At 47.3% G+C, this 26,471-nt stretch overlaps 1 protein-coding gene across 1 annotated transcript in view; it reads right to left on the bottom strand.

The window, feature by feature from the left end:
- DYNC2LI1 (dynein cytoplasmic 2 light intermediate chain 1) overlaps positions 1–22,392 on the bottom strand; it is a 61,292-nt gene extending 38,900 nt beyond the window's left edge. Inside the window, exons 1-7 of the mRNA XM_068279712.1 lie at positions 22,239–22,392; positions 20,136–20,253; positions 16,496–16,530; positions 13,606–13,675; positions 10,823–10,911; positions 8,814–9,000; positions 4,271–4,339 (exon numbers count right to left, since the gene is read on the bottom strand). Coding sequence (XP_068135813.1) covers positions 4,271–4,339; positions 8,814–9,000; positions 10,823–10,911; positions 13,606–13,675; positions 16,496–16,530; positions 20,136–20,253; positions 22,239–22,252 — 582 coding nt within the window. The 5' untranslated portion in view covers positions 22,253–22,392. The remainder of the gene's footprint in view (positions 1–4,270; positions 4,340–8,813; positions 9,001–10,822; positions 10,912–13,605; positions 13,676–16,495; positions 16,531–20,135; positions 20,254–22,238) is intronic.
- Positions 22,393–26,471: the final 4,079 nt, after the last annotated feature.

The raw sequence follows: 26,471 nt of genomic DNA, 5'->3' as shown, positions 1-26,471 counted from the left end.
GGTTGGGGGTGGGGTGCTGTACACAAGAGCCTGCTGCACACTGAATAGGGACTGTCTACAAATCTTTGTTTACAAAACTTTATATGATTCCTTATCAGTGGCTGAGCAGATGCAGTCATTAGAACAATTGTGCAGATAGCAGAACATTTTTTCTCTCTGTGCCCTTAGTTGTCTGTCTATTAGGACAGGGAAAAGAAACTACTTCCCTCACGGGGCCCCCTGTGGCTTCTGGGCCCCCCTGTAGCTGCAACTCTTGCAGGATCTATTGTTACGCCCCTGCTCCCAGCACTTTCCTTGCACAACCTGAAAACAAATTCTTGGCTGAGGCAGAACTCAGTATGAACAATGCATAGAAAGTGACATGGCAGAGCTCTGAATACAAGCAGCAGAATAAGCATAGCAGTTGTACATACAGAAAGGAGACATCACATCCACATCTTTAAATGCCTGTCATACAGGGAGGCCATGTTTGGTCTGTCTCTTGTGCACCTGGCCTTGGGTTTTTAAATGCAATCAATTGGGAGTATTTATAATATTCTTAATAGTGTCCCACCACTCTGTTCATAATGTTCTGTGCAACCAAAGGATAGCTTTCATAAAAAGGATAACAATCATAAAAACAATTTGGAAAAAATGAATCTATTTATTAAAGTACTCAGGAGGTGGAGATGAAAATCTATTTTTACTCACCTGGGGCTTCTTCCAGCCCCTCGCAGCCATCTCGGTCCCTCGCCGCAGCCATGGTCCTCCTCAGAGTCCCCGCTGGCCACCCCATAATGATCGCGACCTACCGCCGGGGTTGGCTCTTTTGTGCCGACGTCATCTGGGAGTGTGTACGCATCATCGTGCCCACGTCATCAGGAAATGCCCACTCGTACGAGTCATTGTGCCCACGTCATCAGGGAGTGCCCCATCACCTGGGAGTGCCCACGCGTACGTGTCATCGCGGCCATGTCATCTGGAGGGTACGTACACGTCATCGTGCCCACGTAATCTGGGAATGCCCACGCATACGTGTCATCATGCCCACATTATCTGGGAGTGCCCACGCATATGAATCATTGTGCCCACATCATCTGGGAGTGCGTATGCGTCATCTGGGAGTGCCCACACGTAAGCATCATCGTGCCCATGCGTACGCGTCATCGTGCCCACTTCATCTAGGAGTGCGTGTGCGTCATCATGCCTACGTCATCTGGGAGTGCCCATACGTATGCATCATCGTGCCCACGTCATCTGGAGTGTAATGTAGAGGAGCTGACCCCCCCGGAGGGTCACATTGATTAAGCCCGGTCAGCAGGGACACCGAAGAGGCCAGGGGCTGCGGCAAGGGACTTAAACAGCTGCTGGGGGCTGGAAGAAGCTCCAGGTGAGTAAAAATAGATTTTCACTCTTTTTGCACTTTCAAGACATACAGGAATCCTTCTAGAGGAGCCCAAAAATTGCAAAGCATCTGATCCGCTGCTCAGTACATTATTTTCAGTGGTGTTCCTCTTTAAAGAGGACCTAAAGTGAAAATAATACCAAAAAAAAAAGTGCTTCATTTTTACAATAATTATGTATAAATGATTTAGTCAGTGTTTGTACATTGTAAAATCTTTCCTCTCCCTGATTTACATTCTGACATTTATCACATGGTGACATTTTTACTGCTGGCAGGTGATGTCACTGGAAGTAGCCACTGCTTGCTTTTTTGGCAGTTGGAAACAGCTGTAAACAGTGATTTCCCACAATGTAACGTGGTTCACAGACAGGAAACTGTCAGGACCATGGTCCTAACATCACACTGTGGGAGGGGTTTCACCACAGTATCAGCCATACAGCGCCCCCTGATGGACTGTTTGAGAAAAGGAAAAGATTTCTCATGGGAAAGGGGGAATCAGCTACTGATTGGAATGAAGTTCAATTCTTGGTTACGGTTTCTATTTAAAGGAAATTTTAAGCGGAAAGTAATGTGGCCAGTTACTTCTTCCAGCCTCTTGAAGTTCTCCTGATCTCTCACTGCTCCGATCCTCTACTGTCCCCCTCCGAATGCTGAAAGTGTGGCCACCATACTGCTCCACTGTGCTCCCATGGCCGGGATTGTTCTGTAGAATTTACGCAATGGAGAAGGAGCGCAACCAGCGATGCGCAGCTTCCGGTGACTCACCGAGTCGCCCAACCTATAGAAGGGCACAAAGGGGGAATGGAACAGTGCGGAATGACGGCGAGCGACGGAGGGGACTTCAGCTGGAAGAAGCCCAGCTAAGTAACTGGCCACACTACTTTCCACTTATCACAGTATTAGAGGCAGAGCAGCAGCACAGAAGTGAACCTCCGCACTAAGAATCTACTCAGCAGCACTGAAAAGGCTTGGTATTTCTTTCACAGGTTCACAGCATCAGAACTTTGTTTTCTTACCCAAGCCTCATTTTTAGCTGCACAGAAAAAAACTGCCCAGGCATTTTTCCCCTGATGCTGTGCAAAGCATAATGGGATTTCTGATGTTGTTGTTCTCTTTCTGCTGTTTTGGGGCAATTTTTTTTTTACATTTAGAATTTGAAGCCTAGTGTGTGCAGCTGGGAGGGGTGATCAGGACACAGGACAGTTGGAACTGTGTCTCCTGCTCCTTGTCACCTCCTTTCTACCAAAAAGATGGCTGCCCCCATGAATCACAAACATTTGCCTGTTCTTTTAAAACAGGGCAAGTAAGAGATTATATTACCTACCTATTCTAATTAACATAACTAATGTAACTTAATGACAGTATGTTTATTTAGGCTGAAGTTCCTCTATAAAGTGGATCCGAGATAAACTTTTACTCATTGCATAATTGTGTTCCTTTCATATAGTTTATAGGGCATTCCTCAAGCCAAATACTTTTTTTGTTTTGTTTTAATACTCTAATTCACTATAAACTAAACAAGCCTCGCCCACAGCTCCTTTTGTGCCTTGGCACTGTAACAAAGGCTTATGGGAGCTCAGTCTGGCCAGAAGGAGGAGGAGGTTACTAGCCATTGATTTCAGAGGATGAGGGGAGGAGGGAGGAGGACAGCGGAGTGAATTTGTCACAGGCTGAGGGCTGAAGATGTTATCAGCTTGCCTGTGTGTAATGTGACAAACAGAACATGGCTGCCCTCATTGTATAACAGGAATAAATAGTCATAAACTTTTGAAGCGGTTTGCAGCTAGATATGCTGTGTAAACTATCTAAACTTTAGATAAGATATATAGACAAGTTACTTGTTATAATTAGTTTTTCATCTCGGATCGGCTTTAAAGGGAACCAGAGACGCCAGCGTTAAAAAAAGAAATAAGATTTCATACATACCTGGGGCTTCTTCCAGCCCAATAAGCCTGCATCGCTCCCACGCCGCCATCCTCCGCTTCCTGGATCGCCGGTACCGGGTCCCGTCACTTCTGGCGGACGCGGACAATTATCCGCATGCACAGGGGCTACCTCCATACCCGTACGCTTGCGGCTGCGCACTATGCAGCCGCACGCGTAAGGGTATGCCGGGAGCCCCTGTGATGCGGACAATTGGCCGTGTGCTGCCGCCGGCAGGCCGAAACTACGGGACCGCCGTAAACAGGAAGCGGAGGACGGCGGCGTGGGAGCGATCCGTGCGTATGGGGCTGGAGGAAGCCCCAGGTATGTATACATTTTTTTTTCTGTGGCCTCTGGTTCCCTTTAAAGAGAACCCGAGGCGGGGTTCTGTGAATAAAATCCCCATACAGAGGCTGGGTCTGTCTATAGAGTCCAGCCTCTGTTGCTATATAGATCGCCCCTAAGCCCGCCCCCCTGCGCTCTGTAATCCCCCCATAAATCACAGCCGCGCTGTGCGGCTGTGTTTACCTCTCCTTTCTCAGTCTCGCCGCTCTCCGCCTCCTGCATCGCTCCGGTCCCCGCCCACATCCCTTCCCTCGCCGCTGATTGGAGGGAAGGGATGCGGGCGGGACCAGAGCGATGCAGGAGGCGGGGAGCTGCCGAGACTGACAGAGGAGAGGTAAACACAGCCGCACAGCGCGGCTGTGATTTATGGGGGGATTACAGAGCGCAGGGGGGGCTTAGGAGCGATCTATATAGCAACAGAGGCTGGGCTCTATAAGCAGACCCAGCCTCTGTATGGGGATTTCATTCCCAGAACCCTGCCTCGGGTTCTCTTTAAGTTACCTTTAACTGCAGCCATTCACAGCCTAGACATCCATAGTGTGGGATGTACCAGTATCAAAAATCATACCAATACATTCATAGTGAAATAAGTATATAACTGGCAGGCAAGGTACTTACCTGAAATATATCATACTTGCTTCCAATAACCAGCAAAGGCAGCGGAAACGGGTCAATCAGTTCTCGGTCCTGCGTGATATGAAAAGAAATTCAGGAAATGGAATGGGAGCCTGAAAACAACTACAGTACAAACAACCACAACAGCAGGTTCCAATTAAAACAGCCCTGAAGTGTAAAAATACCATCCTGTGGTCAGCAGAAGTTATATTAGCATAGCAGGAATAAATGTTTAAAAACCTTCTATGCAACAAATCTGAGTGTTCTTACTTAGCCCCACCCTCTTCTGCAACAGAAACATTGTTTTGGCTGCAGCTAGGGCTGCTGGGAGTACCATAGATAGGTGGGAGGAGTCTCTCATAGCAGTTAAGTGGGTGTGGCCTGAGTGGTACTGTGCCTGTGATCCAGCCTACCACAGCGGGGAACAGTGAAGAAACAACGTAACACCTTGGTCAAACTTCAAAGAAATTGATGAAGAAGTCACATCAAGCATCCTCCTTCACGTCCGCCTAACTACCTGTGACCTGGATCCTGGCCCAACACAGTTCATGTTGAACTGCCCCGACCTGTTCGTACCGGTATTCCTCAAAATTGTTAACTGTTCCTTACAATCAGGGATATTTCCTGCTTTACTGAAGGAAGCAATCATCAGGCCTCTCCTCAAAAAACCCTCCCTGGACCCAGATGCAATGACCAGCTACAGACCTGTCTCTAACCTCCCCTTTCTGGGCAAGCTAATTGAAAAAGCTGTTTACCTCCAGCTAGAAGCCAAAATCCTACAAAACAACAGTTATGACCCATTCCAGTCTGGCTTCAGGAAACACCACAGCACTGAAACTGCCCTCATCCAAATATGCAACCACCTGCTCATGGCAAGAGACAGAGGAGAGTGCTCCATCCTCATACTGCTAGACCTTTCTGCAGCCTTTGACACAGTTGACCATGACATCTTGATAAACAGGCTACAGGAATACTGCGGCATTGATGGCATAGTACTTCAGTGGTTCCAATCCTTCTTGAGTGGCAGAACCCACAAAGGGCCCTTTTCCACTAGCAGTCGCTAGCGTTCGCGCTGAACGCTAGCGATTGCTGAATCGCAATTTCGCCGTTTTCCCGACGTTTGCGGCCGCGATTTTGCTATGCTATGCACTGCATAGCAAAATCGCGGCAAAAGTCGCTCCGCGGCGCGATCGCGATCAAGTAAAAAACGAATCGCGGTAGTGGAAATGACCTACCGCGATTCCTATGTTAAAAAGCAAATCGCTAGCGGTTTGCGGTTTTGCGATTCAGCTAGCACAAACGCGCTAGTGGAAAAGGGCCCAAAGTGTCTATGGGGCCCTTCCTGTCCACCCCTGTAACACTTAAATATGGGGTGCCCCAGGGCTCAATCCTCTCTCCCCTGCTTTTCACGATTTACATGCTACCGTTGGGAAAACTAATCCAAAAACATGGCCTGACATACCACTGCTATGCAGACGACACCCAACTATATCTTTCCTTCAAGCCTGGTGTGACAGACCCAACTCTAACTTTAAACGCCTGCTTACGTGAACTACAGCAATGGATGAATGACAACTGGCTGAAACTAAATGCAGACAAAACTGAAGTCCTTCTGATTGGAGGGCAGAGCATGATAACAAAACAACTTAACTTGCAGTCTTCACCACTGGGAATAGGAGGCACGGATCTACGCAGCTCTGACCATGTGCGTAGCCTGGGAGTTCTAATTGATGGGGATTTAAACTTCAGAACTCAAATCTCTGCTGTGGTGAAATCATCCTATTTTCACCTGAAGAACATTGCAAAAATCAAGCACCTCATACCCCCAGAAGATCTGCCAACCTTAGTCCACGCCTTCATCACATCCCTGGACTACTGCAATGCTCTCTACACCGGCCTTCCAAAAAAGGCCTTGTACCGCCTACAGCTGATACAGAATACTGCTGCCAGACTGCTAACCAACCAACCCCGTCACTGCCACATAACGCCAGTCCTGCATTCCCTTCACTGGCTACCTACAGAATGGAGGGTCCTATTCAAGATCGGCCTACTGACATTTAAATCCCTGAATAATCTAGGCCCGGGATACATGAAAGATATGTTACAGCTGCGTAGCAATCCCCACATTCTCAGATCCACAGGTTGTAATAATCTAGTCATACCCAGAGTCCACTTGGAAACTTTTGGTCCCAGAGCCTTCTGTCATGCTGCCCCTACGTTTTGGAACTCCTTACCTCAACAGATCAGGACAGCTCCATCCCTGGACATGTTTAAATCCAGACTGAAAACCCACCTGTTCAGTTTGGCATTTGCAGAAATATAACTTTTGTTGTGTGAATACTTCATCCTACTACCAATTACTGAATCTGAGAGAGCCTAAGCGCTTTGAGTCCTATGGGAGAAAAGGGCCATAGAAATGTTATGGTATTATTGTATTGTATTGTATAAGAAAGGGGAAGAGTGCCAAGCCAAGTCTTCACAATGCCAGTCACAGTATGAAATCTAACAAAGCTACCAAAGTACTGTACCTTCCTGTAGCTGAATACTGGAATCAACTGATGCATCAGATGGGAAAGTGGGGGAACAGTAAAGGTATCATTCTGTAATTTGGAATTCAGCGTTTAGGTCGACTTAAAGGACACCCGAGGCGAAAATTAACTAATGAAATAAACAATTGTATCCATCTTCCTTCTCCTAAAAATGACTTTTTAAGATATTCCACCGTTTTATTTTATATTTAAATCTACTTTTTAAGTTTTAACTGTTTTATAGTTTTTGCTCAATGACACATTCATTGAAGTATGCCAGAGCTAAAATCTATGAACTATTGACCTTTTTATATCTTTCCTGCTGTCAGAAGCCATTTTCTGCTAGGAAAGCGTTTTATAATTGGAATTTCTTATCAGTGAGGGTCACACTGTCGTCACTTCCTGTCTGAGTCAGGACTGAGTCAGCCACTTACATACCTGATATTTAACTCTTTCAGGCAGAGAAAGTAAAAAAGGAACACAGCATAGTTATTTGTGTACTTGGCACTGTACATACCCATGTCTACTCATGTCAGATGTCACCTCAGGTATCCTTTAAGCCTTGTACATATGCTACCTAACTCATCATTTGCCTGGCTGTTCTTCTGATCCTCTGTCTCTGATCCTTTTAGCCATAGACCCTGAACAAGCATGCAGCAGATCAAGGTACTCTACATCAGGTTTTTTTTCTGGCTTAGCCATATGCTTGTTCCAGGGTTTTGACCCAGACCATACTTATGCCAAGTGGCATTGTTTAAAGAGAGTCTGAAGCGAGAATAAATCTCGCTTCAGACCTCATAGATAGCAGGGGCATGTGTGCCCCTGCTAAACCGCCGCTATCCGGCTGCTTACTGGGGGTCTCTTCTTGCGGGAGTAGGTTTGGGGGTGAAGGGAGCCCCGTTTAGCCGCAGGATAGCTGCGTTTTAGCAGGGGCACACATGCCCCTGCTAACTATGAGCTCTGAAGCAAGATTTATTCTCGCTTCAGAGTCTCTTTAAAAGGAAATAAATATGGCAGCCTCCATATCCATCTCACCTCAGGTTCCCTTTAACCACTTAAAGACCACAGGCTTCACCCCGAACCTGGCAGCAGCCTATGTGGGTCCCAGGGGGATTGTAGATCGCAGCTCTGTACATTGTAAGTAGACGGCTGTTTCAACCTCTAACAGTTTCCTAGCGGCGTTCGCCACTGGGAGACTGATGATGGAGTGGATCTCCGTCATTCAAGCATTCTCGCTCATTTGTCCGGGAGCCAGGATGCATTTGTCTAGTTAGATGAATAATTGGACGGTGACCCGTGGCGGGGAATGGAGTATTCTCAGTGATGGCGCGGAACAAGATATCTGCAGGGGGCCGTTAGAAGCCCCAGGTAAGTGACACTTTGTTTTTAGATACCGTCACAGACCCCCTTTAAAGAGAACCAGAGACGAAGTACCCTCATGTATTTTACCTTATAAATCAGTGGGAACATGACAGTAAACACCTAATCTGCTCTTTGTTTCATTGTTCTCTGTTTAATCTAACTGTTATCACCTCTGATAAGAATCCCCGACTGAGCATTCAGTCTAGCTTTGCTACAGAATGATTATAGCTGATTCTGCATTCTCTGGTGTCTTTTCAAGCCCAAGCCTGCCCCCTTGTGGCTCTGCTATAATGACTCAGCTAAAATCATTCCCGGCAAAGCCAGACTGAGTGCTCAATCAGGGATTCTTATCACAGCTGATAACAGACACTTTTAGCAGTGAGGATGAAACTGAGAGCAGGGTAGGTATTTTCTCTAATGTTCCCACTGATATATATGGTAAAATACATGATGGTGCTTTGTCTCTGGTTCACTTTAAAGACTACCCATGTCAGATAATCAGTAATACATGTAAACAAACGTACTACTTCCTCTAATTACACCTCACCACGAGAGGACACCCTGGCTGTCGGTGGCCGGGCCCCCATTCACTTGCTACAGAAACACAGGCACACTCCACATACATCTATTGCATTTTTATTTTCTGATATACATACTGGGTGATTATTTGGGAAATTTCTCCAAACGTTCTGCACGATCTGATTGGCTGTCTTGGTGTTGGACTTTCCAATATCAGCTAGAACTTTATTCACGTGGTTCCTGGTGGCCTGTAGCAGCTTTTCCACAGTGTTCCATAGCTCACTGGGCCTTGATAGATCCAGGACTAGTACTATAGAAAGTGTCCTTGGGGAAGAAGACACATTAGATATATAAATAATTACAAATATAAGAAGCAGGTCAATGTTATACAGCATGTAACAATATGGGGTGTTAGGCATGCCCCACTCCGGGGGCGCTTGCGATGCGCTTGTCGACTATCGGCAAAGCGCTACCCTATTAGAGCGTTCCCACAGCAGCATTGTGGTTTGGGTAAACCATTAGCAGTTTTAAAGGAATTATATCATTTGAGATAAGTGGACTGCTTTTGACCTGAATCGGCAGAACTCGTTGGCTGTAAATTCTTGGAATGCTTTGATGTCTCTCTGCTAAGCAGAAGATATAGAAACTGAAAGTCCACTGTTATTGTCTCACACTGCCCCCTAGTGACAAGTGGCCATAAATACACATTGCAGCAGTACTAATTAGTAGCAAGGAAACATAAGAAATAAAAAAAATGTGCTAAAAGAAATTGGCCTGGAGCACTTGCAAGCCTAAATAAATGAGCAGCTAAAGGGTTAAAATCACAAACTTGCTGCATCTAGCATTTTTTGGAACAATCAAACTTGATTGTGCAAATGAATGTGCAAAAATCACTCTGAAAGTTGCATTGCAAAAACGCAATTGTTAAGCGCTAGCGACTGCATTTTGCACTGTGAACGGATCCTTATATTGCAATAAAAATGATGGGAACTATCTATGAAAAGTTAAGTATGAACACCATCTACTGGTACAATTATTTTTCATTTTGGAACGCTCTACAACAGCCTGTATCACCCTCTACTGTTGCAATTACTTCACAGCATTGGAGAACTACCTGTGCAGGTCCATCTAGAATTCTTTCCTGAAATTTGGGAATCCCCCACCTATAGGAAGCTCAATCTACTGGTTTTATTTCATGATTATTAAACTGCACCCAGCAGATGAAGGCCTCTGTAAGACTGAACGCCAAGCTTGTTGGGCAGCTCAGCAGCATCCCGTCTGCCGCCACCCGAATGGTAGCGTTTGTAACGCCACGCATCAGCACTGGACATGCGGTGGCATCACCCGGCAGCATGTCACAGCTGAGGACGGCTGCGCATGCACTCAGATGTGACTCCATGGGGGGGTGGGAGGGTATGCATGCCCACTGGCGGTACCGTGGGGTAGCAAGCGCCCGGCCGATGCAAGAGAGCAGCTGACAGGCGGTGAATCCACTGTCTTCAGCTACCTATATAAAAGATCCCTGAAACCAAGCTTCCATGCAGGGGCGGAACTATAAATCATGGGGAGGGGCCAAGCAGCTAAACTTTGAATGGGCCCCCAATGGTCACACCCCTTCCCATGGTTACCCTCACAGCCTGGAGGCCCATCTCACAAGGGTCATAAAACAAGTGTGACTATCCTGACCTTCACACCTATAACAAGTGTAGCCACTAATCACCTGACCTGTAGGATGGACTCCTTGCACTCCGGTGCAGAGGCCGACCTCAAGGCCATCTTGGAGGAAGCCACAGGTAAGTAGAAAGGGGGGAAGCTTATTTTGGCTCATGTTTCCTTTAAGCCTCATACACACGGTACAATTTTCCATTAGATCGATCAGTGAGCTGATAAGAAATTGCATCGTGTGTAGAAGTCCAAATTGTTCCTGATCAATTTTGCATTGATAAGTACCCAAAAATCGATCACAAGATTGATCAGTATCCAATTGGAAATTATCTGATAGATCCGTCGATCTGATGGAAAATTGTATTGTGTGTACCCAGCTTTACAGCTCTGAGCCCCCCTGCGGTCGCATGGACTGCCCCCCTCTAGTTACGCCCTCTGCTTCCACGTTCCAGGCCACTAGAACGCCACTAATGCATCTTACCGGATGTTCTCCTGTGTGATGGGGATGGGTATCAGATCCATCAGAGACGTCCCTCCTCCTAATTCCCAGAAATGAGCAATGTCTTTTGGCTGAAAATTACAAAAGTAACTGTAGTCAAAATAACATAATGAATAAAATTGCTTGATATTTACAATATTCATTTATAAATTATTTTTTCAGTGTTTGCCCATTGTAAAGTCTTCCCTCTCCCCGATTTATATTTAAAATTTATTACAAATCATTGCTGGGAAACGAAGTGAGTGGACTCACTTGGAAAACTCCCACGCCGAGCGTAGCGCCAAAAAATGGGCGTGGTCAGGCATACCGTGGGCGTGGTCATGGGTGGGGCCAAATATACATGACCTTAGCAGTGATGTAAAAGGTCTGCCGGGGAAGTTTGAGCTCTGCCGTAGTGTATCCCACAAAAAATAGATGTAATCTGACAGAATTTAACCAAAAAGACACATAATCTGGTAGAAGTTCCCCCAAAATAGACAATGTGGCAGCAGCAGTTCCCCCAACATACGCATAATTTGGAAGCAGTTCCCCAAAATACGCGAAACCTGGCAGCGGAACACCCAAAATACATATAATCTGGCAGCAGTGGTCCCCCCAAACATACACAATATGGCAGCAGTTCCCCAAAATACATGTAATCTGGCAGCAGCCGTTCCCCTAACATACACATAATCTGGCAGCTGTTACCCAAAATACATAACAGCGGTTCCACAAAATGCAGTTCCCCCAAAATAGGTACCCCCAGCATAGGTAGCCAGGTCTATAGGTGTCCCCAGTATAAGTAGCCATGAGTATAGTAGTCCCCAGTATATGTAGCCAGAGGTATAGTTGCCTAGTATATGTAGCCAAGGGTATATGTGCCCAGTATATGTAGCCAGGGGTATATGTGCCCAGTATATGTAGTCAGGGGTATATGTGCCCAGTATATATAGCCAGGGGTATATGTGCCCAGTATATGTAGCCAGTGGGATATGTGCCCAGTATATATAGGCAGGGGTATATGTAGCCAGGGGTATATGTGCTCAGTATATATAGCCAGTGGGATATGTGCCCAGTATATATAGCCAGTGGGATATGTACACAGTATATATAGGCAGAGGTATATGTGCCCAGTATATGTAGCCAGTGAGATATGTGCCCAGTATATAGAGGCAGGGGTATATGTGCCCAGTATATAGAGGCAGGGGTATATGTGCCCAGTATATAGAGGCAGGGGTATATGTGCCCAGTATATAGAGGCAGGGGTATATGTGCCCAGTATATATAGGCAGGGGTATATGTGCCCAGTATATAGAGGCAGGGGTATATGTGTCCAGTATATATAGCCAGGGGTATATGTGCCCAGTATATATAGGCAGAGGTATATGTGCCCAGTATATGTAGCCAGTGGGATATGTGCCCAGTATTTGTAGCCAGTGGGATATGTGCCCAGTATATGTAGCCAGTGGGATATGTGCCCAGTATATATAGGCAGGGGTATATGTGCCCAGTATATATAGCCAGTGGGATATGTGCCCAGTATATATAGGCAGAGGTATATGTGCCCAGTACATGTAGCCAGTGGGATATGTGCCCAGTTTATATAGCCAGGGGTATATGTGCCCAGTACATACAGCCAGTGGGATATGTGCCCAGTATATATAGGCAGAGGGATATGTGCCCAGTATATATAGGCAGAGGGATATGTGCCCAGTATATGTAGCCAGTGGGATATGTGCCCAGTATATATAGCCAGTGGGATATGTGCCCAGTATATATAGCCAGTGTGGTATGTGCCCAGTATATATAGCCAGTGGGATATGTGCCCAGTATATATAGCCAGTGGGATATGTGCCCAGTATATATATAGCCAGTGGGGTATGTGCCCAGTATATATAGCCAGTGGGATATGTGCCCAGTATATATAGCCAGTGGGATATGTGCCCAGTATATATAGCCAGTGGGATATGTGCCCAGTATATATAGCCAGTGGGATATGTGCCCAGTATATATAGCAAGTGGGATATGTGCCCAGTATATATAGGCAGAGGTATATGTGCCCAGTATATATAGCCAGTGGGATATGTGCCCAGTATATATAGCCAGTGGGATATGTCCCCAGCATATGTAGCTAGTGGGATATGTCCCCAGTATATGTAGGCAGGGGTATATGTCCCCAGCTAGCCAGGTGTGCCCCAGCAGGAGTGGAGCAGCGCAGAGAAGGCGAGCTATGGGGACAGCGGGGAAGGGCGGACGTCTCCCCCCCCCCCTTCCCTCACCTTCGTGCTCCCCTTCCTGCCTCTCCCCTCCGGTGTTTTCAAGTGTCGGGCCGGCGGCAAAAGTGGGCAGAGACTTACCGCATTCCAGTCGCAAGGGACGCTCCGCTCTGTGTGCGGCTAGTCTGGTCTTCTAGCCGCACACAGAGCAGAGCGTCCCTTGCGGCTGGAAGAAGGCGGTAAGTATCCGCCCACTTTCGCCGCCCGCCTGACACTTGAAAACACCGGAGGGGAGAGGCAGGAAGGGGAGCACGAGGTGAGGGAAGGGGGGGGGGGGAGAGAAGACGCCCGCCCTTCCCCGCTGTCCCCATAGCTCGCCTTCTCTGCCCTCCACACAAGCCAGGGTGGACGGCGTTCACTCTCTGGAAAAAGTAAGTGGACACCGTCCAACCGCGTCCACGCAGGATTCGACCACTGAATCATTGCAAATACTTTCTGTTTTAAGAAAGCAAGCTTTCGTTTCTCATGCACATACAGTATAGTCACTTCCAATGCTAAATAAATACTTACTGTATTGTGTCCCTTCGCCCTCCTGCCAAAGGTATATTCCAATGCTAGGGTCGGGGTGGGGGTTTCATCTCTTTAAAGAGAAAAGCGAAAACATAAATAAGTCATTATGATTTTATCTCGCTGTATGCTCCATTATCTGTGATTATAACTAGATGTGACTCTACCGCAGCTCATGCATCAAGCGTATCTCTGCAGGGAACTAAAATATGTAAACTGTCTCACAGGGCATCACCCCGGCATGCACTGCTAGAGCAGGGGTGTCAAACTCACTCGCATAAGGGGCCACAATCTGACACATGGTCTCAGTTGCGGGCCACGTTGTGATTAAAGGAGGAGCTGTCAGCTATACTATCTAAAAAAAAAAAAAAAAAAAAACATATATAAGTAGATAAATACTTGCTCTACTTACATAATAGATGTATTGCACTGTCCATGTATTGATTTTAGTAATTTTTCTACAGTAAAAAAAAACAAAAAAAATTGAGAAAATCCTTTTTAGCATTTCCCATTTTAACTGTGGATATTTTAAAGCCAATCCTGATGCCTGCTTTTCACTATAGAAAGTGCATTGTCTCAGCATGAGAAATACTGGCCAATCAGAGAGAAACAGAGGCGTGGGAAGGGAAAACAGGAGGGAAAGAGGCTTCAGCCAATCAGGCTGCATTAGTTAAGGTTGAGGGAAAGCAGAGAAGCAAAAAAGGACAACCCAGCATGCCCTGCAACTTCCCTTTTGCATACCAAATTTTGTGTGTACCAAATAAGAGTCAGGTAAACTGGGGAATGATCATTTATCAACAAAAAAGTAATAGAGATTTTAACTGTTGGATTGCCTGGTTAGCATCCTTCTTACTTGTTTACCAGATACAAATAAAGAATTGATTTTTGATTTTATGCCGACAGTTACAATTTAAAATTTAAGAGGGGAGGTGTTCCGGGGGGCACCATAAAGACGTCATGTGCAATACCAGAATGTAGCCCCTTAAGTGGTGAGCTCCTCTGAACACAGCAAAACCGGACGTTACATGTGCACCGTGGGATACCAAGGCCGGTGGGTGGGGTTGGAGAGGCTGGTCTTCCTGCTGCCTTGCTTAAAAAGAATGCTCGCTTGCAGCTTTGGGTGTTATGGATGGGAATAGCAAAGACGTCATGCTTTTTAAATGTGTACCACATAAAAAAAGGACCTAAACAAGCTGTTTAACCACCTGAGCGGTCTGGACGAGCTCAGCTCGTCCAACACCGCCGGAGGTCGCCGCTCAGGCCCTGCTGGGCCGATTTTTATCAAATAAAGTGCAGCACACGCAGCCGGCACTTTGCCAGCCGCGTGTGCTGCCTGATCGCCGCCGCTCTGCGGCGATTCGCCGCGAGCAGCGGCGAAAGAGGGCCCCCCTAGCCGCCTGAGCCCTGCGCAGCCGGAACAAAAAGTTCCGGCCAGCGCTAAGGGCTGGATCGGAGGCGGCTGACGTCAGGACGTCGGCTGACGTCGATGACGTCACTCCGCTCGTCGCTATGGCGATGATATAAGCAAAACAAGGAAGGCCGCTCATTGCGGCCTTCCTTGTTTATTATGGGCGCCGGAGGCGATCGGAAGATCGCCTCCGGAGCGCCCTCTAGTGGGCTTTCATGCAGCCAACTTTCAGTTGGCTGCATGAAATAGTTTTTTTTTTATTTAAAAAAAACCCTCCCGCAGCCACCCTGGCGATTTAATCAGAACGCCAGGGTGGTTAACCCCCCTGGCGGTATGATTCTTTACGAGATTTTAGGGTCTAAAAGCGGTGCAATTTTTCATTGCAGGCCTCTAGAACTTAAAACCAGGAAATAAATCATACCGCATAGGGCTGCGCGGTTTCTCGGTTTAAAACCGAAACCGCGGTTCGTGGCAAGACGATCTGCTGATCGTCAGTAACCTCGTTTTTTCGGTCCGCTGTCTGTACCTTGTCTGGCCCCGCTGTGCGTGGATTGGCCAGAAGCAGTGACTATGTATGAGTGGGGGGGCGGATCCACTCGAGCGAGCGGCCGGGCACATGGAGCTTTACCAATCACTGGATAGCAATGGAATGACGGCAGCGGAAGGCGGAGCTGTACAGAGCGTACAGCTCCGCCTATCGCTGCCGTCATTTCATTGCTATCCAGTGATTGGTAAAGCTGCATGTGTCCGGCTGCTCGCTCGAGTGGATCCGCCCCTCGCTCATTAACACTCATACATATTCACTGCTTCTGGCCAATCCGCGCACAGCGGGGCCAGACAGACATAAGGTACTACAGACAACGGGCCGCTGCAGATAGTAGACAATCACTAGATCGTCTTAACATGAAACACCCCCCCCCCCCCCCCCCCCGCTGCCCTAAAGTGCAAAAGCTTGTTTAGAAATCGCAATTTCGATTTTTCCCTAAAATTGTGCAGCCCTAATACCGAATACCCCATCACTAAGTCACCCCCCTGAGATTCAGCTCTGCAGTTTCCCCTCCATCCTCCAGGTGGCGCTGTAACCCTGAAATGAGATGTCTGTCTGTCGTCATGATGACAAACGGCAATCTCACCCAAGGGATGCAGAGACTCCAAGGACAGGAAGGAGAATGGCTGCCAGTGTCTGGATCCCCCGGGAGGTGGGTGAATACACCCGCTGCGTGCTATACTCTGCATAATCCGGCTGGGCTATGCTCTGCATCCTCACGCTTAGGATAACCGCTCCTGGTTTGTTTCTTCTACCCTGACTCGTGATAACCCCCAAGGAGGTTAAAAGAAGACTCACAATAGAGTCATGTCAACTTTTCTTCTTTCTGATACTACAAGTTCACAAACACTACAATTACTGTTTCAATAGCTAGGATTTGCCATATATCATCAGCCTTACATCTATTAGGTAAACATGGTAAAAATGTAAAACATTACCTGTCAATACATCGAAGGATAATGGTAGTTTTACCCTGGAATGAAAGCATAAGGTCAGTTATTAGAAGATGTTCTGGAGCCAGCAGCATTAAGAAGAGTCTACACGGCATGACTACATAAAGCGGCAGGTCGTCTATCTTGGCTGTGCCAGTGGCCTAGCAACATGTCAACTGAATGGGGAAATTCAGGATTGGAGAAGGACTTTGGAACACTGGTTTATGAGACGTTAAGCAGCAGTAATCAATGATAAGCAGCAGCAGCAGCTAAAGCCAATTAAATGATGGAAAAACAAGGAAAATAAGACATTATTTATTATTATTATTATTATTTATACAGCGTTAACATCATCCGCAGCGATGTACAGAGTATATGTCCCTTAACTGTCTCTCACAGGGGCTCACAATCTAATCCCTACCATAGTCATGTGTCTATGTATGTATTGTGTAGTGCATGTATCGAAGCCTAGGGACAATTTAGGGGGAAGCCACTTAACTTATCTGTATGTTTTTGGGATGTGGGAGGAAACTGGAAATTGCCTACTCAGACACTGGGAGAACATACATACTCCGTGCAGATGGTGTCCTGGCTGAGATTCAAACCAGAGAACCGGAGCGCTAACCATTACGCCACCGTGCTACCCTGACACTAGAGTACATCTGTGCTGTATAAATTCCTTGTGAGACAACAGCAAGACAGCTCATTTCGGCCCAGTATGATTTGGGCACCCGCCACAGACAATAATGAGAATTACGGCAATAGCAGCACTCTGTGACTTATTTGGGCACCGGCAATTGCCGGAGTTTAAATGAGAAAAAACAAGGTAATTCAGCTGTTGGCAATAGCCGGTGTCCAAATTAAGTGTCCATCCCCCATAACTCAAAGGGGGAATAGCATTGACGCCCCCCCCCCCCCCCCCCCGACTTTCAGCAGGTGCAGGGTGAGCTGTCTTTTGGCATCACCCTGCGCTGAAATTTGGCCACGGAGATTTCAAATGCACACAGAATAAGGGATAGAGTTTTGGGAAGCACATTACAATTAAGATAGGTGGGTACAAAACAGGCTACTAAATTAATCAAAGGGTTTGGAAGGTTTCACTTGCAGAGAAAGATCAGACAAACCGGACTTTTGTATCCTCAAATTAAAAGCAATGTAATTAGCACAAACGGATACCACCTAGGGGAATGTAAAAACTTCGCAAATTAGCTTTGGATCCCTCTGTCTGTACAAAGAACAAGAAAACATGAACTGCGTGTGGAGAGAAGGAGATTTTACCACATGTTTGGAGAGGGGTTTGTTACAGAAAGAGGCGAGTATAAAGAAGCTATTGCATTGCCTCCACACAGCGAGCATTGTTAAAGCAGTGCAGGAGAATTGAGCGCAGCCAGCGCCACCGTAGGCCGTAATACGAATTACGGCTATAGTGGCACTCAGTGAGTAATTTGGGCGCCATCAAAAGACGGAGCTCAAATTACTTTTAAAAAGCTGTAATTCGGCATCTTCTTTGTCTTCTTCGCCATCTGGTGAGATCGCCGTCAGTGATCTCACTACAGAGTTACAGCGCCACTCATGGGACAGAGGTAAAATTGCAGCACTGGAGCCCAGGGAGGTGAGTGAGAGCAGGGGCTGCTGCAGAGACTCTGGCGGCATGATTTTTTCCTGGTTTTAGGGTCTGAAACGTGCTGAAAAAACCCTATAATCTGTTAATAATCAAACCGCCAGTGGGGTTAACGCCCTCGGGACTTGTGCAGGAACAGGGTGAGCCGTATATCGGCCTTATCCTGCGTTCAAATTTCCTGGCGGCTATTTCATAGGTATGCCCACACAGGCCTTCCAAAAATGCCCTATCCCACTAGCAGTGAGTATAGAACACTGCTGCCAGGCTGTTAACAGGCTGCTCACTTCACTGGCTACCCATAAAATACAGAATTATATTCTAGATTGGCCCATGAACATTCAAGTCCTTACACAATTCAGACCCTGACTAGATGAAGGACTTGTTACAACTGCACCATACCATCCACAACCTCAGATCAACAGGATCCAATATCTTGGTCATCTCCAGAATCCACCTCACAACCTTTTGAACCAGAGCTTTCTGTCATGCTGCTCTAAGGCCCAGTGCACACCAAAACCACTTGCAGATCCACAAAACGTTAGCGGTTTTTGGTGCGGATTTCAGAGATTTGGCCCAGTGCACACCGAGCGGATTTGGATGCAATCCGCCGGCCGCATCCGCCTGTAAATCCGCTTGGCTATTGTATTTCAATGGGCTGGTGCACACTGGCGGTTTGAGGTTTTTTAGCAAACTGCAAACGTGCAGCAGGAGGCACCAGCCCATTGAAATACAATAGCCAAGCGGATTTACAGGCGGACGCGGCCGGCCGATCGCATCCAAATCCGCACGGTGTGCACTGTGCCATACTCTTCGGAACTTCTTACCAATATCACTCAGGACAATCAATGCTCCATCCCAAGAAGGATTTAAATCTAAATTGAAGGGCCAGATGTTTAGTCTGGCACAGATGTAGCTGCCTTCCTCTGTAACACAATTCACACAACCCTACTGATCTGACACATACCACAGAAATGCCCTTTACAAATGTCATTAATGTTATTTTACGATGTGGAATATCTAAATCCCATTTTTAATCTGCACAGACTTTTAAAGATTTCATGCTGAAATCGATTGAAAATCTGTGTGTGGAGGGAATCGAGCAGATAGATCCCTCTCTGATCAGATAATGATTGGAGAAGGATCTATCTGCTGGCCATATCAAACAGCTTCCTTTAGGTTCCTCTATATTTAGTGAGCTGGCAACCTCCGATTTACATGTAAAGGTATAGCAATGGAGTTTATGCTTTCTTTCTTGAGAGTAGACCTGAAATTTGTAAAGGTAGCGATATATCAGGCGACTTGGTGGCCGATCGACCATCCGATTGGATTATTATAATCGAATCGGATAAAAATCAGTGCCGCCAAGTGCATACCCGATTGAAGATGCGTCCGATTTCGGGCCAAAATTGGTCGCATTAGTCGGATATACTGCCAGATGTCCGACCTTCATGGTCGGTCGGGTACGCGACGGTAAGGACAAGCGATATTGGGACGAGCAAGGAATGCAACAAAACCCCAGATGCGGCCCCCCCTAATGGCCAATGTGCTCTCCTTGGGGCCCAGTGCACTATACATTACCTGTCCATGACCGACGCTGTCTCTGGGTGCGGCCCTCTGTCCGTACACACCCCCCCCCCCCCACGTGGTTGCCGGCTTACACATGGGCGTGTGACGATACACACGAGCCCATGTTACTCCGGCAACCACGTGGGGCACATGGAGGAGCCAGCGGCAGACGTGGACAGATAATGTATAGAGCACTGGGCCCCTGGGGGGGGGGGGGTCATTCACCATTAAGGGGGGCAATATTGGAACAGCGTCACCTGATTCCAAATCGATTTCAGCATGATATTGATGATTGGGAATCGGCCTGTGGTGTATGGGTAGGCGACAGATCTCTCTCTCTGATCAGATTTGATCATAGACAGATCTGTCTCTAGGTCAATCTGCCCATCGTCGTATGATGTATGGCCACCTTCATACCTCAGTGGCAGTGTACAGGTTCACAGCAGGATTGTATCTTACCCCATTTTTGTTTCCTATAAAGAACACAGATCTTTCTGTATCAGCAGATGGTTCAGTATCATCCTCGGGATTGTCTCTCCTCTGCACCTCTGCTGCTGCGAGCTCCCAGAGACTGTCACTGCCAATGACACATACATAGATTGCTCACATCACATAAACATCTCTTGTTGAATTCTTACAGCAGAGCAACAGAAATGTTACTACTCGGTTCAAGAAATGCTTTTGAAAGCAAAGAAAACGCTGGGAACCCCCCCATGAGGAGATGGACTTGTCCAAAACCTGTCGGTTCTGTCAGATTTTAACTACTTACTTCTTTACTATAGTGGTCCTCTTAATCAGTATACTGACTGGCAGAGGGCATATCTACAGTGAGTGACCCAACAGACTGGTTCACATCAGCATGGGCATGGGGCTTTCCAGCAACCCGGAGTGAGATGTTCGGGTGCGTACACACATCCAATTTTGATTAGCCAATTTTACCACTTCCATGCAGCATGAGACCTTGCCTACACAATCTGCTCATAGTATTCAAAAGCTGTTGGCTCTCCCCCCAACATGGAAAAGGCAAAATTTGCCAATCATTAGCCAGTCTAAAGTGCATGTTAATGTGCACCCTAAAGCTAGGTGTACACACACACACACACACACACACAGGCAGGCTAGCAATGCACTGTTAGGTGTGTGTGTGTGTGGGGGGGGGGGGGGACACGGTGCACAATGGAGTGGGAGAGGTAAGAACAGGGGAATATGGTGTCAGGCAGTGTTTGTCTTAGAGGATGGGCAAGCCAATGCATTGGGGTGAAGTTGGGGGAAGCTGTGTACACACACACACACACACACACACACACACACACGCAGACACACACACACACACACACACACACACACACACACACACACACACACACACGATTCTCGGCAGCAGCGTTCTTCAGTGGCTGTCTTGGCTGAGTTCTTCTAGCGTGTGTACAGGGTTATAGCGGAGAGGCCACGGTTGGGATGTTGCAATTTAAGCCAAAATCTTGGCTGAAGGCTGCTTGACACCATTGTTCTCTCTCATTACCACTCCCACTCTGTTGTGCCCTACTCGTTGTCCCGCTGCCCCTACCCTTCACAGTAACAGAATGCGTCGCTGGGCTGCCTGAGGGACCCATCCTCAATCCCTGCAGGCAACAATGTTCGTATGTGTGTGCCTAGCTTTACATACGGCTGTCCACTAGCGTACGAAAGGAATCGGTGCGGGAGACTTGGGCGCAGCACACAGCCAGTATATGGCTAGTCCTGCTGCTGCACAAGTCCCGGCTGTGTTAAATACTATTCCCCCTCCAGGCCGCCATGGATGATGTGGAATTAAATAATTCGGCTTCCAGCAGTTGCTGGCGGCCAAATATTGTGTTTTATAAGTAACTTCAGCTCCGTCTTCTAAAGGCGCTGAAGTTACTCCCTGTGCGCCGCTATAATTCCTATCACAGCCTATGGTGGCGCCGGCTGTGTCCAAGTCTCCTGCGCTGGATTCACTGTGTTCGGCCCACTAGCATACCCCCCAATCTTTTGAGATGAGAAAGAAGGACACCTAAGTCACACCCCCATCACACCCCCGATCATGGTGACACCCCTAGTCACGCATACCATAAAGATTTCATAAGAAAAATATGTTGTTTTATAATTCAAACCACACTGGTCCTTTCTATCCTGGTGCATTTTCCTTCATATTATCATTTATTTTTACAATTAGTAATATATCAATTTAAAGGATGGGAATAAGGTTTAGAGTCAAACACATTTTGTATTAGAGAAATATACAGATTTACATAGAAAGAGGGAGATTTGGGAGCTATGCACTAGCATGGATGAGCAGCACACTGATGGACAGGCGAGCAGCAGAAGCACACACGTGTCCTGAGCCTGCTGTAAACTCCTCCAGCTGGGCAGCAGCGCGACCTGAGAGGGCACACCGAGGTAACAGCCTGGCCCTGCGTGCTACATCAGCTATAATACATCAAACAAAGACTCCTGGACACGCAGAGCTGGATGGGGCGGGGCCCCGCGTAGCCTCCCTATCCCCCCTCCTCCCCTCCCGCTGTACCGCTCTCCCCTCCATACCCGGTGCGGGGCATCGCCGCTACACCCGAGATATGACAGCATCCAGCGACTCCTCCGTCACCATAGTAACGCTTCCCTTCTTGTCGCGTAGTGATGACGTTAGGATGCTGCGCGACCCGGGAGCCGCAGCTCCTCCCCAGCTCTCTGCTCACTTCTTCCAGCCAGCAGGGGGAGGAGCTGCTGCGTGTGACTGACAGCCAGCAGGGGGAGGAGCTGCTGCGTGTGACTGACAGCCAGCAGGGGGAGGAGCTGCTGTGTTATTGACTTCCATATAGGCAGGGCTGTGGAGTCGGAGTCGTGGAGTCGGAGTCGTGGAGTCGGGGCAATTTTGGGTGCCTGGAGTCGGAGTCGGGAAAAAATGCACCGACTCCGACTCCTAATGAATTTGTAACTGTAATTAAAACAGAAAATATGATAAAATGTTCTATTTCTCAGATAATAGTCATTAAAAATAATGTATATATACAGTAATAGCTGTGCTTAGTCCACAAAAATGAAATAAACCAATCAAAATTAGTTACTTGTGCTGCTTCAATAAAGCAGTCCCCGTATTTTTAAGGTCAGATATACATATCTGATTGTGACTGTATATATGATGCGTACACAGGAATCTCTTATATATACTAAATAACATCTATGCTGTAAGAATAAAGCCTGATGTGTAGCTGTGTCACTAATAGAGATGGTCAATGAGATGGAAATAATTCTGCACTGATGCTGATTTATGCAAATGTATGCACTCCCTTTGCTGATGAAATCAAATAATTTGATATGTTATTAAAATTTGGTTTGGTGACTACAAATTAAAGGGTACCTGAGACGGATGAAAAGTAAAGTTTTATACATACCTGGGGCTTCCTCCAGCCCCCTTCAGGCTAATCAGTCCCTCACTGTCCTCCACCACCCGGATCTTCTGCTATGAGTCCTGGTAATTCAGCCAGTCAGCGCAGTCCGGCCGTGTGCCGCTCCCACAGCCAGGAACATTCTGCACCTGCGCAATAGTGCTGCACAGGTGTAGTATGCTCCTGGCGGCGGAGTGTGTGCATGCACACTACGCCCGACTGGCTCAAGTACCTGGACTCATAGCAGAAGATCCAGGTGGTGGAGGAGGACAACGAGGGACTGATTATCCTGAAGGCGGCTGGAGGAAGCCCCAGGTATGTATAAAACTTTAATTTCATCTGTCTCAGGTTTACTTTGTTACACAGTAGTACTATACTCTACATATGCACTCCTCACAGAGCTGCAGGGAATCCACTGAGAATGCTGTGCACATTGAACACAGAGGTGTTGTCTGTTTACAATCTCCTCATTCCCCTGCAGAGTACCTGCACATCATTCTTACATGTACCCACACTTACATTGCCTAGGGCCTGATAGATGTTCTTTGTTCCGGTTTGTACCTTTTACAAGTACTATTACTAAGGACTAGTTTTAGTCTAAAGGGAATAAATATAGTAGTCTACATATCCTTCTCACTTCAGTTGTCTTGTAAAATTCCTAAGCGTTGGCAGTTATGAGACGAATTTCATGTTACATACTTTTAATCAACAAAATTGTAATATGCAAATTAGAGGAGTCGGAGTCGTGGAGTCGGAGTCGGTGGAATCCTAAACTGAGGAGTCGGAGTCGGTGGATTTTTGGACCGACTCCACAGCCCTGCTATAGGTGTGCTGTGGATACTACACACACAGCACAGCCAGAGTGATGCTTCTGCCCTATCCCACCAATTGTTCTCCTGTCTCAGGTACACTCTAAGTACCTTCTCCTGAATACATAAAACATAATTTCAAACAATTCCCCTTGTTTTATAAATGATTTTCTATTATGAGAACAGTACAAGCAGGGCCGGATTTACCATAACGCACTATAGCAGGGGTCAGGAACCTTTTTGGCTGAGAGAGCCATAAATGCCATTTATTGTAAAATGTAATTCCGTGAGAGCCATACAATATGTTTCAAACTGGGACAGTAGGGCTCATGTCCCTGTTGCCATGGTGATGTGTATACTATTGATCTGCCAGGCAGCAGACGTGTCAGACATGTCTTCAGCTTCTCTTGGGTTTTAGTAACATCAGCAATTTCCCCGAGAGCCAGACAGGAGAAATACCAACTAACAGCTTGTACAATTAGCCAGCTGACTTGGGGGTTGATTCACTTTGTAGGATGAGATCCGAGCACTTTGATTGGCCCAATAGGCTGCCTGTCAATTGACTCGTCTTACAAAGTCACTGGACCTGACAGGGTCCTGAGTGGAACAATTGGAGCAGTTGCTCGTTTTGGGGTAGTGTAAGTTAATAGTGCATGCTAAGCCAGCGCCGGGACAAGGTCCTCCAGCACCCAAGGCTGAGACACTAAAGTGTGCCCCTCCATCCCTTCCACCCCAGCCGTCACACACTGATTGCTATTAGACTAAGAGGCCCCTCCCCCATCCCTCCCACCCCAGCCGTCACACACTGATTGCTATTACACTAAGAGGCGCCCCAGGCTCCCAAACCTCCCATCACCTTCATTTCTAACAAACTGGCTTGCAGTTAATGCCATGTATCCCCTTTTCTTATTTCTCTCTGCTTCAAGCACAATCGGGGAATAATAGCTGAGTGAGTTGTGCACCCCCTCCTACACTGCGCCCTGAGGCTGGAGCCTCTCTTGCCTCTGCCTTGGCCCAGCCCTGGCTACAGCAGTAGCGCGCCCACTTTGAAAATTTTATTTGCGCTGCCACACTAAGCTGGGCTGCTTGAGCAGTGTAGCTTAGGGAATCAACCCCTAATGATTTGTATGTGAGACAGATGTAGCCATCAAAAGAACCGCATCTGGCTTCCGAGCCATAGGTTCCCTACCCCTGCCTAAGTGCCTATAGGCACGTGCCTACAGGCGCCTGATGATGGAAAGTAGTGATGGGTCGTTCGCGAACGAGCCGGCTCTAACAGCCACCCCACACAGCCCTGCTTTGCTGTGTAATAAAGGGCGCTGAGGCATGCTGGGAGATGTAGTCCTCCTCTTGCAGCTTGTAGGAGTGTATGGGGCGGAACAGAGCAGTAGCAGGAGGGATTGCCCCAGTCAGAGAAGCAGTCTGGAGTTGTCATGGAGACGGGGCAGGGCTTTTACGCAGATTCTGAGTGGTGTCTAGTGATATTTAATGAAGAGCCGATTGAGAGCCGTAAGAGCCGGCTCTTTAATGGGAGCCGATTCAGAAGAGCCGATTCTCTGAGAAGAGCCGAAATTCCCATCACTAATGGAAAGGCGGCTCACTTTCCTCCGAAGTGCCTCCCTCCCTCCTTTCTTTATGCAGAGTCCTGATGAGAGTGTAAATGAGAGGTTACTTACTCTGATCTCAGCATTCCAAAAGACAAACACACGCTTTTCTCCTGGCGGACTCAAAGCGCCAGAGCTGCAGCCACTAGGAAGCGCTCTATAGGGAGTAGCAGTGTTAGGGAGACTTGCCCAAGAAACTCCTTACTGAATAGGTGCTGGCTTACTTAACAGGCAGAGCCAAGATTCAAACCCTGGTCTCCTGTGTCAGAGGCAGAGCCCTTAACCATTACACTATCCAGCCACTGACCAGATCTCCCTTTAGCCAGGGGCATCTCTAGCTACCTAATTCTTGGGGGCACCTCAAGACAGTTAATATTGAGGGTACGTCCTAATACTAAAGGGCACCTGTGGCTACCTACGCCAGGCAGGGGAAGTGCGGGGAGGTGAAAGCTGGGCTAGCCAGCACACTTGCGGTGCGTTTCGGCGAGGTTTTGTAGGTTCATGGAGGGGGAAGTCTAGGGTGCCAGGGCATCTAATCTGCACAGGTTGTGGGATTCCTCAGGACGCTGGTTCTGAGAGGTTTACGGACCAATCGGACTCCAAGATCTAGCGTAAGACTGTTTTAAAATAACTCTCTAATACTCCAGGGGTCTGATCCCCCAAGTTTGGTATCAACGTTCTTGATAAATTCTGACAAACCTAAAAATGTTACTAGATTTAACATAACTTGTATGGTTTGCAGATTAGCACACCTATCATGATTCAGGTATATTCCTGTGTCCATGAGAGGGGCAGCCATATCTCCTGGTTCAAAGAGGTGTGTGATCCACGCCCCCTAACCCCTCCTTGCTGGAGTGGGGGCTATAACTACAGAGAGCCCAGAAAGCTCTGGGTCCAAGTCCATCATCTGGAATCTTTGTCTATAACATCTGACAAGCCAGCTGGACACTGGCAGAATCTCCATCTTGGATTATTCCT

The sequence above is a fragment of the Hyperolius riggenbachi genome, chromosome 4 (genome assembly GCF_040937935.1).
Source record: "Hyperolius riggenbachi isolate aHypRig1 chromosome 4, aHypRig1.pri, whole genome shotgun sequence".
Taxonomy (NCBI): Eukaryota; Metazoa; Chordata; class Amphibia; order Anura; family Hyperoliidae; genus Hyperolius; species Hyperolius riggenbachi.
Note: the sequence above shows the minus strand (reverse complement) of the source record. Positions and strands in the feature narration are given on the sequence as shown.